This window comes from Meles meles, chromosome 4 (genome assembly GCF_922984935.1).
Source record: "Meles meles chromosome 4, mMelMel3.1 paternal haplotype, whole genome shotgun sequence".
NCBI classification, from domain to species: domain Eukaryota; kingdom Metazoa; phylum Chordata; class Mammalia; order Carnivora; family Mustelidae; genus Meles; species Meles meles.
In genome coordinates, this window is record NC_060069.1 from 142,019,398 (window position 1) to 142,035,092 (window position 15,695).

Genomic DNA, 15,695 nt, shown 5'->3' on the forward strand with positions numbered 1-15,695 from the left:
TTTTCATTGTTAGGGAATAAAAGCTGAATCTTGGGTGAGAACCTTCAGGGGATTTTATTATATTTACAGATTTATCTGAGGAGATCAACAGCAAGTGTAATCTTGAATGATGAGTCCCATCCTAGCTAAGCTTTGTGATTTCTTGTCTCAAGGTTCCTGACAGCCTGAATAAGTGGCCTTTCAGGTGGCCTTTCTACCTCCGGGAGTCCTTACCTGCTTACACTGACTGGGTAGAAAACCCCATGGAGAGGCCTAAGGTTTAAGAGAGCCAAAAGAGCATGGCTCAATTTAATCTCACTTTAGAACTTTGCTCAACCTAATTAGTTTGCAAATATGTAATTCATTTTACTCGAAGGGCCATAAATATTCTGTAGCCTCTGCTTCTCTTGACAGCTAAAGGGATGGTATTTACAATACATAATCTGAACGAACTAAAACTTACTTTATTAACTCCCTTTAATAAACTCTGATTCCCCTCTTTAAGGGAAAATGAAACTTCAGATTTTTCTCTCTAGCAATAACATCTCCATACTTGCAGAAATAATGTAAAAAAGTTTCTGTTTTCCTTCATTTGCCAGTTTCAATGTCATTAGTTTTATGCATTTCAATATTTGCTATACTTTTGCATTTATAGCCAGATGACAAGATAGTTGTTTATGGAGCTTGATTATATTTAAATCAGGCAGAAACATTAAATTAATGAAGAGAACCAGATTCTTTGCAGAACCTATATCTGTTGGATGTCACAGAAAAATTCGTGGTGGTTTATAATTTTCAGAAGAATTGCATTATGATTTCCAAATCATGCTAACTGAATATAACTGTAAAATAATTTATGCCATTTGTCCCTAGAGAACTTGTAGTAGTTTGTAATCTAGATCTACTTTCACCTAATTTTTGAGTTTGAATTTCTAACAAATTATAGGGAAAGAACCGATCCCACACCTCAGTTTGTGATTCTTTTGTTCTATTGTATGTGCACATTTGGGGAAAGAAAGCCTTCCATTAACTAACTTCATAATTTGAGGTATGAGACTATTATGAAGTATGTAGCCTTTCGTATTTCAAGTGGTAGTTTGCTTTCAGGCTCTACCTTGGGTGTTCGAAAACCTTGTGTTTGGTAATATGCCAAGAAATTGTGGATGATTTCATGTATGTATCCTCTCATTTAAGAAAGGCAAGTCAAATTACAGATCCGGGCTTTGCCTCCCCTGAATCTTTTCCTTTCCCTCTCTTTAAATGGGTTCCAATTTATGGAGTGCTTTCCATTTCACACAATAATCTTTATGTTCACACAATGTTAATAAGCCTCATAATAAGGGTTATTGTAGCAAAACCCTTACAGTCAGAACTCAAAAGCAGACTGACTTCTTCTTGTGTATAAACTTTGTAAAACTTGCTTCAATAGGTTTACTTTCATGCTTCTCCCCTATAATTTTGCAGGCCCTCCACAAGGCCCCTTCATCCACGTTACTGTTGACTGTTGTAGCCCGGTGCTGTAATAACAGTTCAGCCAGTAATTCACCTCTTTGCCTCTCTCCTCCGCAAACGCTCCGCTGTGAAACTCAGTCAGCAGAGGGGAGAGTCTTGATACGGAGAACAGAAGAATATGAGGAAACTTGGAGAAACGTGATTTTCAGATTTACTTATAATGTAATTAAAGAAATGAGTTTCTCCCTAGCAGAGACAGAGAGACAACTCAACACTCCTCACAAGTCCTGTGAAATGACAGAGGAGGAAGAATGCCGACCAACCGTTTAAGCCAGGAAAAGCTTTTACTAGAAACATTCAGATAATCCAAGTAAATGGGGAAGGTTTTTCTAGGGGGAGGTGGGGGTTGTTTTAATTATTTAATCTAATAACCTCCATTTTCCTTTTTCGATATGCTCTGAGAATTTGCTAGCTCTATTATCCACTTTTAACCTAAAAAGATAAACCGTCTGATCTCCACACTTTTGATTTCCAGTTGATTTTATTTACAAATAAAGTTGCGTGATTTGAATTCTGCTGATTTTCTTGCTGAGTTGTATCAAGGCAAACAAATGAATAGAAACATTACCAATAGTTCTCACCTACACGGCTGAGTTACAGTGTATCAATGATCTTAAAATGATGGTAGCAGTTGCATCGTTATGTCATAGAAATATGGGGAGGCACATAGAACATAGCAAAGTTGTCTGCAGCAGGAAAGTCGTCTATAGCAATCTCTCCTGTATCTGTGCAAATATTGATGTTTATAAATAAGTATCCAAATACAGAGTACTTGGCCATTAAAAAGAGTCGAAGATGAACAACTTTTGGGCTATCCGTTATTTTGCATTACTTCAGTCTCCATATAATATCCTCATTTGCATAGATCAGTGATGTGTGGTGATGATTATTTTACTGAGCACAAATTATTTTATCTATACCTACTCTCAGTTTATTTTTCTATTTGTGTTTCGATGACACTTAATAAAAGTGTCTTTGTTGATGAGATGGGAGACTCACTCAGCCCTGAGACAGTAGGATCTCAGTGGTGGAATTAGGCTCAGAACCCAAATGACTTCCTTCATGACTTTAAAGCATGCATCACAACAGTGTCTTCTTGCAAAGCTTTTGTAGTCAGACTAGTACTTGCATGAGTCTACTATGTCCCCATGCTACATCAAGTCATTCTCCATTAGGGTAAAGGCAGGGGCAATCAAACACGGACTGCTTCATGACATCACATTCAGCATTCACTGGTGCGTGATGATATTGACTGTCCAAAGGGTTAAGCATTTTTATTACAAGCCCTGATGAACAAACACACTTTTATAAAGCTTTAAAAATCTCTGCAGAACAGTAAGCCTAGTCACATTGGCTTTAAATTTGTTTTATTTATTTATGGCAAAATTGATAAGATAGGATGACTTTTAAACTCTTGAATTCCTTGTTATACTGACCTTGAACAAAAACTTTCTTTCAAGGACAGTAGGATTTCAACTTCTCAGCATTTTAGCTTTCTAAGGTTTCATTTGATTCCCTCCTCCTTCTCCTTAATCTGCATGATCTAATGCACTGACCTCTCAATTGTAGCTATTTATTTTTCTTGGGTTGATATTACATATATAGATTGATTCCAGGTCACCAACCAACTGGATGTGGGTTTCCTGAAAAAGCTTGCAGGTTGTTAGCTTGGCAGCAACACTTGGATTAAGCCTTCATATTCCCATTTATCCTAGTAGCTTCTAATCAGTTGGATATCCCTGCCCATCAGAATTTCCCACATGGCCTCCCTTAACTTTGACATCAGGTATTATAATCTAAGGCTTTGTCAAAACAATGCACTCTCAAAAACAAGGTCAGTTTTCTTATGAGGTAGAGAAACTGAGAAATACAGATGTCAATTTTGCCAACTGGAAATATATCCTTTATGCTGGCTTTAGAACAGCTGTACTGTATTACATAAAGTCTGTTCGATATCTGGGATCTTTTTTTGCCATTAATAGTGATCTGATATATATGAAAAAATATATCAGATACATATAAAATATATATATATAATTTTTATGTATTTTAAATTCTGCATTTTGAACAAAGAAAATATCTTTATCATGAATTCATTTTTTCTTTCCTGTAGCTGAGTAATTAATTCAATTAAATTAAACAATTATAACAAAAAGCTAAAAAGAGATGTCATGATAATGAATATTAGGGAAAGCATGAAACAAAAGGAAGTATCAAAACAAATTCATTAACTATATTCATACAATGTGGAATGAAAAAATGTTATCTAAAGAATCTATATTATAATGCAATTAGTTTTCAGAAATTTGTTACTAAATCATAATTTTATTGAATGTATACCATTGTCAGTCATGGGTCATATAAAACCATGTCTCTGCAAATACGATCTTGGTTACCTATGATTGAAACTTTTATTTTATGACTGATTATATCGTGTATTAGGAATTGATCATTTTATTTAGAGTCATTATATAAGCCAAACATAATTTCTTTCTGACTATTTGTTAAGGCTTTACCACTTCCACTAGTAAATTTTTGCGCTGTTTAGCAAAAGCAGTTAGGTTGGAGGAGTCTATGGAATTTTGTTGGCTTCCTCAGAGGAATTTGTAAAGATATGATATTTTAAAGCTACCATTATACCCAAAATTCTTTGGCAAATTGAAGAAGTTGCCATGACCTAGGAGATATTTCTAATCACCTTCACATCCCTGTACTTTTTCAGATGCTCTGTTGAATCCAGGTCTGATGAAGTATAGAATTAAAAAGAAATTCAGAGAAAAAATAGAGATGACAACATTCAAACCAGCATTAAAAATAATTTGATTTAAGATTATCAAATAAATTATCTACTTTGGTTGTGGAGTTAGCTTTATGACACTTTTCTACCATGAGTGGAACACCTAAGGAACATACCTAAGACCAGAGTTCTGTATGTTTAATTCCATATCTCCATGAAGTTCCATAGAGATAGTGGATTTAAAGTAGATAAAATATTTGGAATGCATACAATAAAGATGTTTTGTTTAGATCATTCTTATTTATTGAATATAGTGTGAATGCATCATGAAAGAAGCTATGAAATTTCTTCTTTGGTAATAACTGCATGGAATCAGCAGGCTAAAATAAAGGTGAAGAAGGGCAGTGTTCACAAATCACCCTCTTCTTATATGTATTTTCTATTTTCAGGTGTTTTCTGGAAAGATTTACATTGAAATTATTCATTCAACTTTGTAATAGGTTGGTTTATTTACTTATTAAAATATATTAACCATAGATATATATAATATGCTTTTTTTCATCTTCTAGCAATGGTTGTTTTGAGCAACCTGGAACCAAATACAACTTATGAAATCAGGGTTGCAGCAGTAAATGGAAAAGGGCAAGGAGACTACAGCAAAATAGAAATTTTCCAGACATTACCAGTCCGTAAGTAATCATCTCTGTTTTGCTCTCTGTTGCCATTCTCTTCGCTTGCAAACTTAAGACATCTTAAAATTCAGGGATGTGTTTCAACACTTTGGGGAAGTGAATTACATCTTTGTTGAAGTGGTTTCTGAAACTGGTGGCGTCTAAGTTTTATAAAGATAACTTTGCTCTGAATGAGGCAAAAAAAGTGCACACACAATAAATACAGTAAAACTGCCCTCAGGAAATTGTCCTCATCGTATCCTATTTATTAATAGTCTGACTAATTGGATTATAGTGCTCAGACCATAGTCTGTGGGAAAGTAAAAATAGTGACTATGTAACATGCCCAATATTTCATTCTTTTGATGAGACATGACTATTGCCTTTATCTCATAAATTCTGTAGGCCCGAAGTGTGAGAAAAAGGCACCACTGAATTAATCCATTTTCACGGTGACTATAGAAGATTAACTATTGTAGCCTTGTCCCTGCTACTGTCCTCCTTTGGGGGTATTGTAAGGCTGTTGAATTACATAAAGTGAAGATGAATTTGAAAAGACTTCCATTTCCTTTATGTTGAATAAATTATTTGACAATGTGAGGAATTTGACTGTGACCCAACAAGTGCTATTATAAAATCTGGGCATCACCATGCTTGATATGTACACCTAATACAGCAAATTGGCGAGAATAAATTACCTTACCCTAATTTGTGACCTGCTCCTGGTTCTCACAGAATCTGTTAGATGTCCCCTTTTCTCCATTTCTGATGCCTATATCTTTTTCAGTCCCTCCCTGTTTTCTCTCCAGGATGACTATTGGTTCATATTAACTCACAGCTACACTTTCAGATTAGAATGACTTTACACAAATTTAAGCAGATCTGTACCTTCTCTACTTCTTATCCTTAACACCAGCCTTCACCTTCTGTCCACACCCATTTTGTTCACACACACATTTGCCTGCCTGCCCTCCTCATACCTCCTTCCTCAGTGGCCTCAGTGTTCTCGGCATCAGTAGGTGGAAGTCAAGTTTGGTCAGACTGTTTTCCTTTCCCTTTTCTGTCTTGGTTCCTTTCTCCATGTCACTGCACATCAGCCCCCAAAGAGGACAAGACCAGTAAGACCTTGGCTAACCACTCCAACTTTGTCTCCTCCTCAATTTGGCACTGTCCCCTTCTTTTGTTCGTAGAACACCATCCTAGGTGCTTCAAACAGAAAACCCCTCTCTTGCACTCTTTCTTTTTTTATCTTTTCTTTTTAAATCATAATGCTTCTCATCTCTTAGTGTACTGCTATTGACTTGCAGACCTCAGTCTTAGACATTGAAACTTTAAGGGCCAGGTCTAAGTTTTTTTATTCTGTTTTTGTTTTGTTTTATTTTGCTTTTAATTAGATATATGCATTTTAGCTGCTTCACAATTTTTTTAAAGATTTATGTATTTGTTTATTTGACAGAGAAAAAGAGAAAGAATGGTGTGTGAGTGGGGGAAGGGGCAGAAGGAGAGGGAAAGGGGAAGAAGACTCTGTGCTCAGCACAGAGTCCCATGTGGGACTAATCCCATGACCCTGAGATCATGACCTGAGCCAAAACCAGGAGTCAGAAGCTTAACAGACTGGACCATCTAGGAGCCCCTGAAGCTCTTTCTCAAGATGAGATGAGATATGTAAAGTACTTAATATGTCATAGCTACCCATTATTACTTTTTGATTATTATTTATATTATTACTTTGGTATAAACATTCCATTGTTTAACTACTATTAGAAACTATTATTTAAATCAATTCCTTTTTGATGAAATTTACATTTGTTCTGAACTTTCTTTTTGAAGGAAGTGGCAATTGTAATGGAATCATAAATTTAGTATATTGTAAAGGTTAAATATAGACCTAAATATTTTAAATGTATATGTTAAAACATGAAACTGAAAATACAGTTCCTGCTGTATAACTATTATCTCAAAATGTTATTATCAAAATAATATGATTAGAATATTACTAAATAAGTTCATACTGTATAAAACATTCTAAAATGTAATTTGGAAATGATATTAAACTACCTTAGTATAAGATCCATTTTATAATATTTAGATTTTCTTGTTAAGTCTTTTTAAGAAATTATTGTACTGGTTTTTATAAACATTTAATTCGTTTATTGAAAATATGTTGTATTGAATATGGATCATTTCATATCATAATATCTGGACACTAATTTAATTAATTTTAATGAAGAATCCTTCCAGAATACCTCTATTTAATTTGTTTCTGTATGGCCGTAATATACAAGGCCATTTTATTATATACTTACATGTCACCATCGCCCATTGGCATATTTCTTTAACTATATGCCTTTTCCAAATACTTCATATGGCTATAAACACCATATTAAAAAAGATAACATGCTGAGGAAAGAAAAACAACAACACAGATTCTCCAAGTTTGGAGTCATAAAATCCTCTTCACTCTATTCTGCTTAGCTTGTCTTGACATTCTTCTGAGGAGACCCATACATACTACAAGTTTCTGGAACCTTGCGAACTAAAGCATGTCTCCTGAAAGTTCCTTAGTATTACTATATTCCTATCTATAGGGAATTGAAGGAAAAAAGTGTGGAGGATGCCAGTGCGTGCTGAAAGACATCATATAAGTGACACAGAGCAAGAAGTTCCCATTCCATGTTGTCAAGCAGTGATGGCACCCTTCACATAGAAAACTACCTTTCACTAGATCCCTGTTCATATTAAACATGTAAGCATCTTTGTTATAAAACCACCTCCATAGGATGAATCACATCAAAGGCAAATATGTCCATGATGTTAGAGGAAAAAATTACATATTGGAACACATGTCTATTGATTAGATATCACAAAATTTATGCATTCAAATCTTCATCTACTTTAAAAATACTCACTGTGGGGCGCCTGGATGGCTCAGTCAGTTAAGCATCCAACTCTTGATTTTGGCTCAGGTCATAATCTCAGGATCCTGAGATTGTGTCCACATCAGGCTCTGTGCTCAGCATGGAGTCTGCTAAGATTGTGTCTTTCCATCTCCCTTGTCGCCTCCCCCCAACTCTCTCTCCCTCTCTCAAAATAAAGAAACAAATCTTTTGAAAAAACACCCAATAGAGCTGATATGTAATCGCTAAACCGTTATCTTATTACCTTTCCTGGTAAGTATATATTCCACGTAGTTTGATAACAATCTTTATATTAAAACATATGTACCAAATGTTTACAGAAATTAACATTAATAAATAGGATTGCACACTATTAATAACCCAAGAAATAAATGTTTCACTTGTATAATGCAATGCTATTCTCAGAACATTTGCACACCAGTATAAATGATATTTTGGTTCTCAGGTGTCACAGTTTTGTCATGACACTTCAATATTTATGTAGATTTATGAATATTGCTGTTTCTTAGATGGGGAGAAGGGATCAGTGGTTTTATCACAACAAAAGGCAGATGGAAAAATGGTAAATTCAGGATCACATCATTTTTTTTAACTACATGACAATGTTCTCTTTATCAGAATGAAGTTTTTCCAGGTATCTGAGGTGTGTGTAAAAACCAAGAATGTTGTATTGCTTATTTAGGTGAACCAAGTCCTCCATCCATACATGGGCAGCCAAGCAGTGGAAAGAGCTTTAAACTAAGTATCACCAAACAGGATGATGGAGGGGCCCCTATTTTGGAATACATTGTCAAATATAGAAGTGTAAGTACCTTTTTGTTATCATTTTGTATAATTTTTTCAAATTGTATTAAATTTGCATTGAATTCATAGACATATTAGACATGAATGTATATTAACAATGATAAACCGTTCTCATAGAAATTAAACTGGTAATTGTCCATTGCTGAAATTCATCATGATAAATTGTGAAATACTTGCGTTTTGTGTGTGTGCATGAAATCTAAACATTGATCATCAAAAAAATGCCATGTATTCATCATGTAATTGCTAAACTTAACATTTCAGAAATGAAAACATTTTCCTTATTTTTCTCACTAATTTAACAGGATGTTTTTGCCTTCCATTCTGCTTGATATTAGTAACTTCAAGCTAAGCCCCTCTTCTTAATTTTAGTTATTGTATTGTAAATAATTAGTTATTGTATCAAAATATTTCATTTTTTATTCTTATGAATTATTAGATTATGAATGCCTTAAATTAATATCAAAAGGCTTTTGATATGAATTGATATTGATATTTAGTCACTTGATTAAAACACAAATTGCTCCAAACAACATTTAACAAAGAATGGCCACATTGAACTTGTGGAAGAAGGATTAGTTCTTTTCAAGTTTAATTAGCACTAGCTAAAATGGGATTTGGGATAGCTAAGAGCTGCCTTGGGATTATGGATGTAGAGGTGAAGGACATTCTCTGGTTGCAGAGTGATGAAGAAAGTGACATAGTAGACCTTACCTTTGGCTGAAAATTATACCTAAGGCCACTTAAAGTGGGTTCTCTTAACATTGCTATGGAGTATTTGTGTCTCTTATGGAAAATGTTGAAAGTGAAACAGAATTCTAAATTAAACTGTGTGAAGTTTATTTATTAACATTTATGATTATCCCTATAATATAGTATCAATTTTACATTTATGTTTATGGGACACTTAGTAATACTTCCCAAGTTTATTATATTTTTGCAAATAGTGTTTTAAGTAATCCTTCCTTAATAGTCTATAAATGAAACTGTTTTCCCACAATTTCATAACTTTCTAAATTACAATATTTTTTTTTTAATTCAAACATCCAAGTTTTAAAGTTTTGTTAAAAGAGGAGCCTTTTTTTTAGGAATTTGATTTTTGAACAGCATACTTAAATAATTAATTTTAGACATCAGTCTTCAAATTTTAAATTAATATTCCCTTTCTAGGATCCCTCTTTATTGCAGGTTTCATTCTGGGAATGGTGAGCAGCTGGGGGTGTTTTATGCCTAACTGTCTATGAAGGTTTCATGCCTGTTCCCCAAAATGACCCTGAATGACTCACTAGTCCTACTATGAACATGATGTTTTCATGCTACTCAAGTCAGGTTTCATGACTGTTCTTGTTTGACCATCTGGAAACTCTTTGGAAGGAAAGAGTCTCTAAAGATCATAGGCCTGAACAGAATCATGAATTGGACTGGAAGAACAGACTTAATTGCAGATTATGGCCTATAATTAGACAATTTATGGTACAAAATACAGGTAGATGATAAGAATTTATAGGCAACCCCAATAAAATCCCATAGTGAACACTGAGATACAATGAGGAGTTATAAAAATACACCTAATATATTTCCTATTAATATAATTTGTACCTAAAACTAAAAGCAATGTTTGACTTATCCTTTCTGAAGAGTTGGATATTGGAAATAATACCAGTGCTATGTTGAGTTCAACCAGAATCATTTATTTCAACGGATCATAGCAAGTATTTATTATTCCTATTATAGCTTTTCTTCATACACTAGTGGCTTTTATTAATACAGCATTATTTTTGAAGAATGTATGACTTCTTCAGCTCTAAAATCAGGTATCCAAAATATTTTTCTTTATGTTCTTTCATCCTTAGCATGTTGGCTTTTATCTTCATATAGATTATCTTTAATTTTAAGATGGTGGATTCACATCCACATTCAAAATGTGAAGAAAGTAGAAAAAACAAAAAGGTAATAGGCTGGTTAAGCTGAATTTGCCTTTCTTTTCCAGCAATACAGTACACATTTTCTAAAAACTCCACTGAGCAAAATTAAAATTGTGTCCCATTAGACAGAAATATTTCTCAAGACTAACTAAATGAAAAGTGGTTATAGTTGGGTGTTGGGTCAACTTAATAATAGGTTCTGGGTTCTGTCACAAATTGTTAAAATAATTATCTTTATTATTACAACAGTCATCTCTGTCCTCTTGGGCTACCATAATAAAATGCCATAGTTGCTTGGCTTAAACAACAGAAATTTGTTGTCTCACAGTCTGGAGGTTGGAATTCCAAGATCAAGGTGCCAGCCGGTTTGGTTTCTTCTGTGGCCTCCCTATCTAGTTTGTAGATGACTGCCTTCTTGCTGTCATGACTTAATTATTTTCTTTCTTTTTAAATAAATTTAATTTTTTAATTCAACTGACATATACTGCATTATTGCTTCAGTGATTCATCACAGGTAGAGGTGAGTGATGCTTTAGTCTTATATAATGTCCAGTGCTCATTACATAACATGCCCTCCTTAATGCCCATCACCCAATTACCCCATTCCCCACCCCCTCCAGCAACTGCTAGTTTATTGCCTATAATTGAGTCATGGCCTATTGTCTGTACACATATATCCCTGACCTCTCTTCATCTTCTTATAAAAACATCAGTCTCATTGAGTTAGAGTTCCAACCAAATGACCTCCTTAAAGCAGTATCTCCTAATAAAATCACCTTGGAGTTTAGGGATTTAACATGAATTTGGGGGTGGGAACACAATTCAGTCCCTAACAATCAGACATGAATCCTGTGTATCTGAAAGGACACACTATTGGCATTTTGAGTAGCAGAATAGTGAGCCATCCAGAAATCGACCCTCTATTACAGAATGTTTAACATCCCTGCCCTCACTCATTACACAGCCTGTTGTGTCCCCAGTCATTACTGAAGCCAAAAATGTTCCCCAGATTAGCACTGCATCTGTTCAGAGCCAATTAGATTCACAAAATGGGAAGAAAAAACAAATAGCATTTTAGATATTCAAAGGGAAATTATAGATTTTATAATAATGTATTCATTTTATCATTTTATTGTTATCTATTTTTATTATTTTAATTAATAATATAAACCATCATTTAAAATGCTGACCAAATTCTTTAACATGAATTAGAATTAATGTCTTATGAGAAGTTTTGTGTGAAACATATATGGATACAAATAAGTTATAGTGTTAAGTATGATAAGATTAGAAAACTTGGAGTAATTCAATTTCCATAAAGATGATGAAAATAGTTTAATATTTAGGCAGAGTTGATACGGCTTAGTCTTAGATTAAAATGTGAACAAGCTTTTATTTTCAGTAAATTTGTATCTTGCATTCTTTTTCCCTTCTCTTCCCCGTCAAACCAATAGTAGTGGAACCGTATTTTTGTTTATTCACTCAATATTTGTGTTTCTCCTACCAGTAAAGAAAAGTTTTTGTCCCTTCTCAATCCCATCTTAACTTCTGTAACTTTCTAACTTGAAGAAGTGCTAGAGGATTTGTTTTTAAGTATCGCAATGAAAATAATTGGTTGGATAATTAAAGCATAGCTACAATTGACTGACAATTACTGTGTTACTGCTCTCAGACTTGATAGCATTTTCGGATGGAACACTGTTTTAGTAGCAGAATTTTAGGCTCCTATGGCAAAATTTATTAAAGCAATTTCTCTCCATCCTTTGTATTTCAAGGAAGGCGTTTCTCAGTCTTGGACATTATAAATATAAAGATAAACCATTAAACATAAAGGAAAGGGGTGTCGGAGACATAGGTATGGGATGAGTAAGTCAGTGGTATAAAAGACACAGAATAAAGAATAGCGGCAATGATACTGTAATAGAGATGTGATGTATCTGGACAGATGGTGCTACACTCATGGTGAGCCAACCAAGATGTATAAACTTGTCCAATCACTACGTTGTACACCTGAAGCTCATGTAACATTGTATGTCAACTATACTAAAAAAAAAAATACATCGATACTTTTCAACACCTTTTCTTTTAAATTATTTCTTTTAAATTATTTAAGTTTCAACACCTTTTAATGGCCAAACTGAACCTTATAGAATGTGGGTGATCTGGTGGTCATAGGAAACAGATATCAGAACATAAGACTTTAAAATCTAAACAGTTTTGCAGCAGTTAGTGTTGAATAGAAATCTTCCTGTGGAAATTACACCGACCCCTCAACTCTCCCATCTCATGTCATTTGGCTAGCTCTGCGCATCCAAAGGCCAACCAATCTGACCCACTTTATCTTTGCCATATCATTTATGGTGTGCCTTCTACTTCAACACATTAAAATAATCTCTATATGTCTATTTTTCTTTCTTTCCCTTCCTTCTCTGCCCCCTCCATCCTGCAAACATCATGCTCTACAGGTCTAATAGGAAATTCCATGATTCAATATAAGTTCTATGAATGTGGTGAAACAAGAGCAGATCTTGGGAAGGAATAATTTTCTCCACATTTTCTTTCTCAACAGATTAGTCCTTCACATTTAAAAATTTACATTTTAAGGTTTGTCAGCTAGATATTTATGGCAGTCTTTGCTTTGATGGTTGCACTTGTATTGAAATAGTAACTATTTCAAAAAGGTTTTTAATCATCTGTTCTCTTTGTATGATTCCAAGCCATTTCATCTGTTAGTTCCTCAAACTGCATGAATTCCACAGTAAAGTACAATCGAGTAACTCAAAGCATTATTTAGACATATACAGTGTATTTTTAAATTGTATAATCTCTATGGTAAAGAAATAGGAGTATTCAGAAAGTAAGCAACATCCTAAGGATTTTAAACTTGATTGCTTCTGGGGCACCTGGGTGGCTGCTCAGTCAGTTAAGTGTCTGTCTTCAGCTCAGGTCATGATCCCAGGGTCCTGAAATAGAACCTGAATTGGGCTCCCTGCTTGTAGGGTGGCCTGCTTCTCCCTCTCCCACTGCTTGTGTTCCCTCTCTCACTGTGTCTCTCTCTGTCAAATAAATAAAATCTTAAAAAAAAATCAATAAACTTGATTGCTTCTTTGACCATATCTTTCAACTCTCCATGTGCATGGGACTATATGTTTTATAATCTGGGAACAACAATATTGAGATAAAATATTCCTTATGAGAGTGTTGATTGCTAACAGACATTGAATCTAAGTATTAAACCTGCATTTCACCAGGATGAGGAAAGACAAAATATATCCTAATATAGAGAATGTGTAATACAGATCAGGAACACGTATAGAGCACCTGACTTGTTCAGTTACACATTAAAAAGACAGAATTTATAAGAACAGAACTAGAGTAGTGAAAGAATTAGATGTCTCTATGGATTCTTTGTGAAAATTAATGTCTCTAACAGTAAGTCAGTAGGATTAAACCATGTATTTGGAGAATAAAGACAAGCTTATTGATTTCATAATATATATGGAAAAATGAAAGAAATTATTTTATGTATAGAATATTTTCCATCTACTTTGTGTTGTAGAGTCAGTGTAACTCATATAATTTAATAAATAGCTTTTTACATGCTTCCATGAGTTTTTCACTGTTTCCTCCCTAATTTGATGATAGCTGTGTGATCATAACTATCACTTAGTGTTGGCACATTAAATAAGTCTCTGGAGCTAAGAAGGACTAAAGAAAATTAGTTGCTTAAAATCAATTGTGAAGAAGGTACTTTAGGGACTAGCAACAGTGCTCTAGCATACGTTTCTGAGTCTTAATTGACCTTCTTAAGCTATCAGAAGTCTGGAAGGCTGTATCTCAATGGCCACAGAAAAAGAAAATAAAATTTTTTAAAGGGTCTTAAAATAATACATACGTAAAATTGAGTTCTTCTTGTTGAGATATCTAATTTTCTAATTAATTATTAATAATAACTTGTTTTCTGATTTACTTATGTTTAAGTGGGTACACTGAAATTGTTTTGAAGTATTTTCAAATAATAACTATGGACATTAAATAGTTCTAAGTTTTCTGATAATTTTTCTTTGGCCTAGTGAAGAGGATGAGTTTTTTTCATTCTGGTATTGAGATCTTCAAAAAGACTATTTGTTGTCTGAATGAATAAATACAAGAATCAATGAATAAATGAGTCTGTGTTGAGCAATTATACATAATTCTATAATTAGTTTAATAAATCTAAATAATAATGAATGCAAGAGAAAAAAAACCACTGTACTGAGTAAATTTTTATGGGTTGCAAGAATGCAGAAGGTGATGGATAGGAAAAAATTAGATTCCAGTTGTCCCTCAAGAGATATGTGAATGATGGGCGCCTGGGTGGCTCAGTGGGTTAAAGCCTCTGCCTTTCGCTCAGGTCATGATCCCAGGGTCCTGGGATCGAGCCCCGCATCGGGCTCTCTGCTTGGCAGGGAGCCTGCTTCCTCCTCTCTCTCTGCCTGCCTCTCTCCCTACTTGTGATTTCTATCTGTCAAATAAATAAATAAAATCTTTAAAAAAAAGAGAATGTGAATGATGGAGACTAGGAATAGATTAAGTAGGATCTATTTTACAAAGTTTTACCAAGCCTCAGTATATGGAACAAAGGTAATTTGAATCTGTTACGATAATAGAAAGAAAGAAATCAGAATTTGAGTCAACTGTGTACTTCAATTAAAGAGAAAGAAATTAGAATTTGAAACTTCAGTAAAATCCTCCATATCTTGCATCTTTTGAAATCAAAGCTGAGTGTGTGTGTGTATGTGTGTTTGTGTGTGTAATTGCTAAGTCACCTCTCTTATGTTCAGAGTAATAAATGGAGCTGTAGAGAATTCTGGGGCTTTTTGTGAGGTCATACAAGTAGAGAATAGCTGAACCACGCTACCACGAAATCCAGGAACCAGAAACTGCCTTATGTGGAAACACAAAATCTTAAAGCATAACATAATAGAGTCACAGAAACCTTAAAATTCAAGTTAGTACAAGCTAACCTCCTCTAATGTCCACTGTTGATTCTATTTTCATTTAAGATGATATTAACCATATATTCTCTGAGACTTCCAGAAGGATTACTGAATTAATTCTTATTATAAATAAAAACAGTCAGGGAGTCCTCTACAAATAAGAAAACCAA

At 34.1% G+C, this 15,695-nt stretch overlaps 1 protein-coding gene across 2 annotated transcripts in view; it reads left to right on the top strand.

Moving 5' to 3' along the window:
* Window positions 1-15,695, top strand: part of NCAM2 (neural cell adhesion molecule 2) — a 532,557-nt gene that overhangs the window by 460,960 nt on the left and 55,902 nt on the right. For both annotated transcript variants that reach the window (XM_046003053.1, XM_046003054.1), the window contains exons 13-14: window positions 4,798-4,917; window positions 8,500-8,621. In XM_046003053.1, the coding sequence (XP_045859009.1) occupies window positions 4,798-4,917; window positions 8,500-8,621 (242 nt within the window). The remainder of the gene's footprint in view (window positions 1-4,797; window positions 4,918-8,499; window positions 8,622-15,695) is intronic.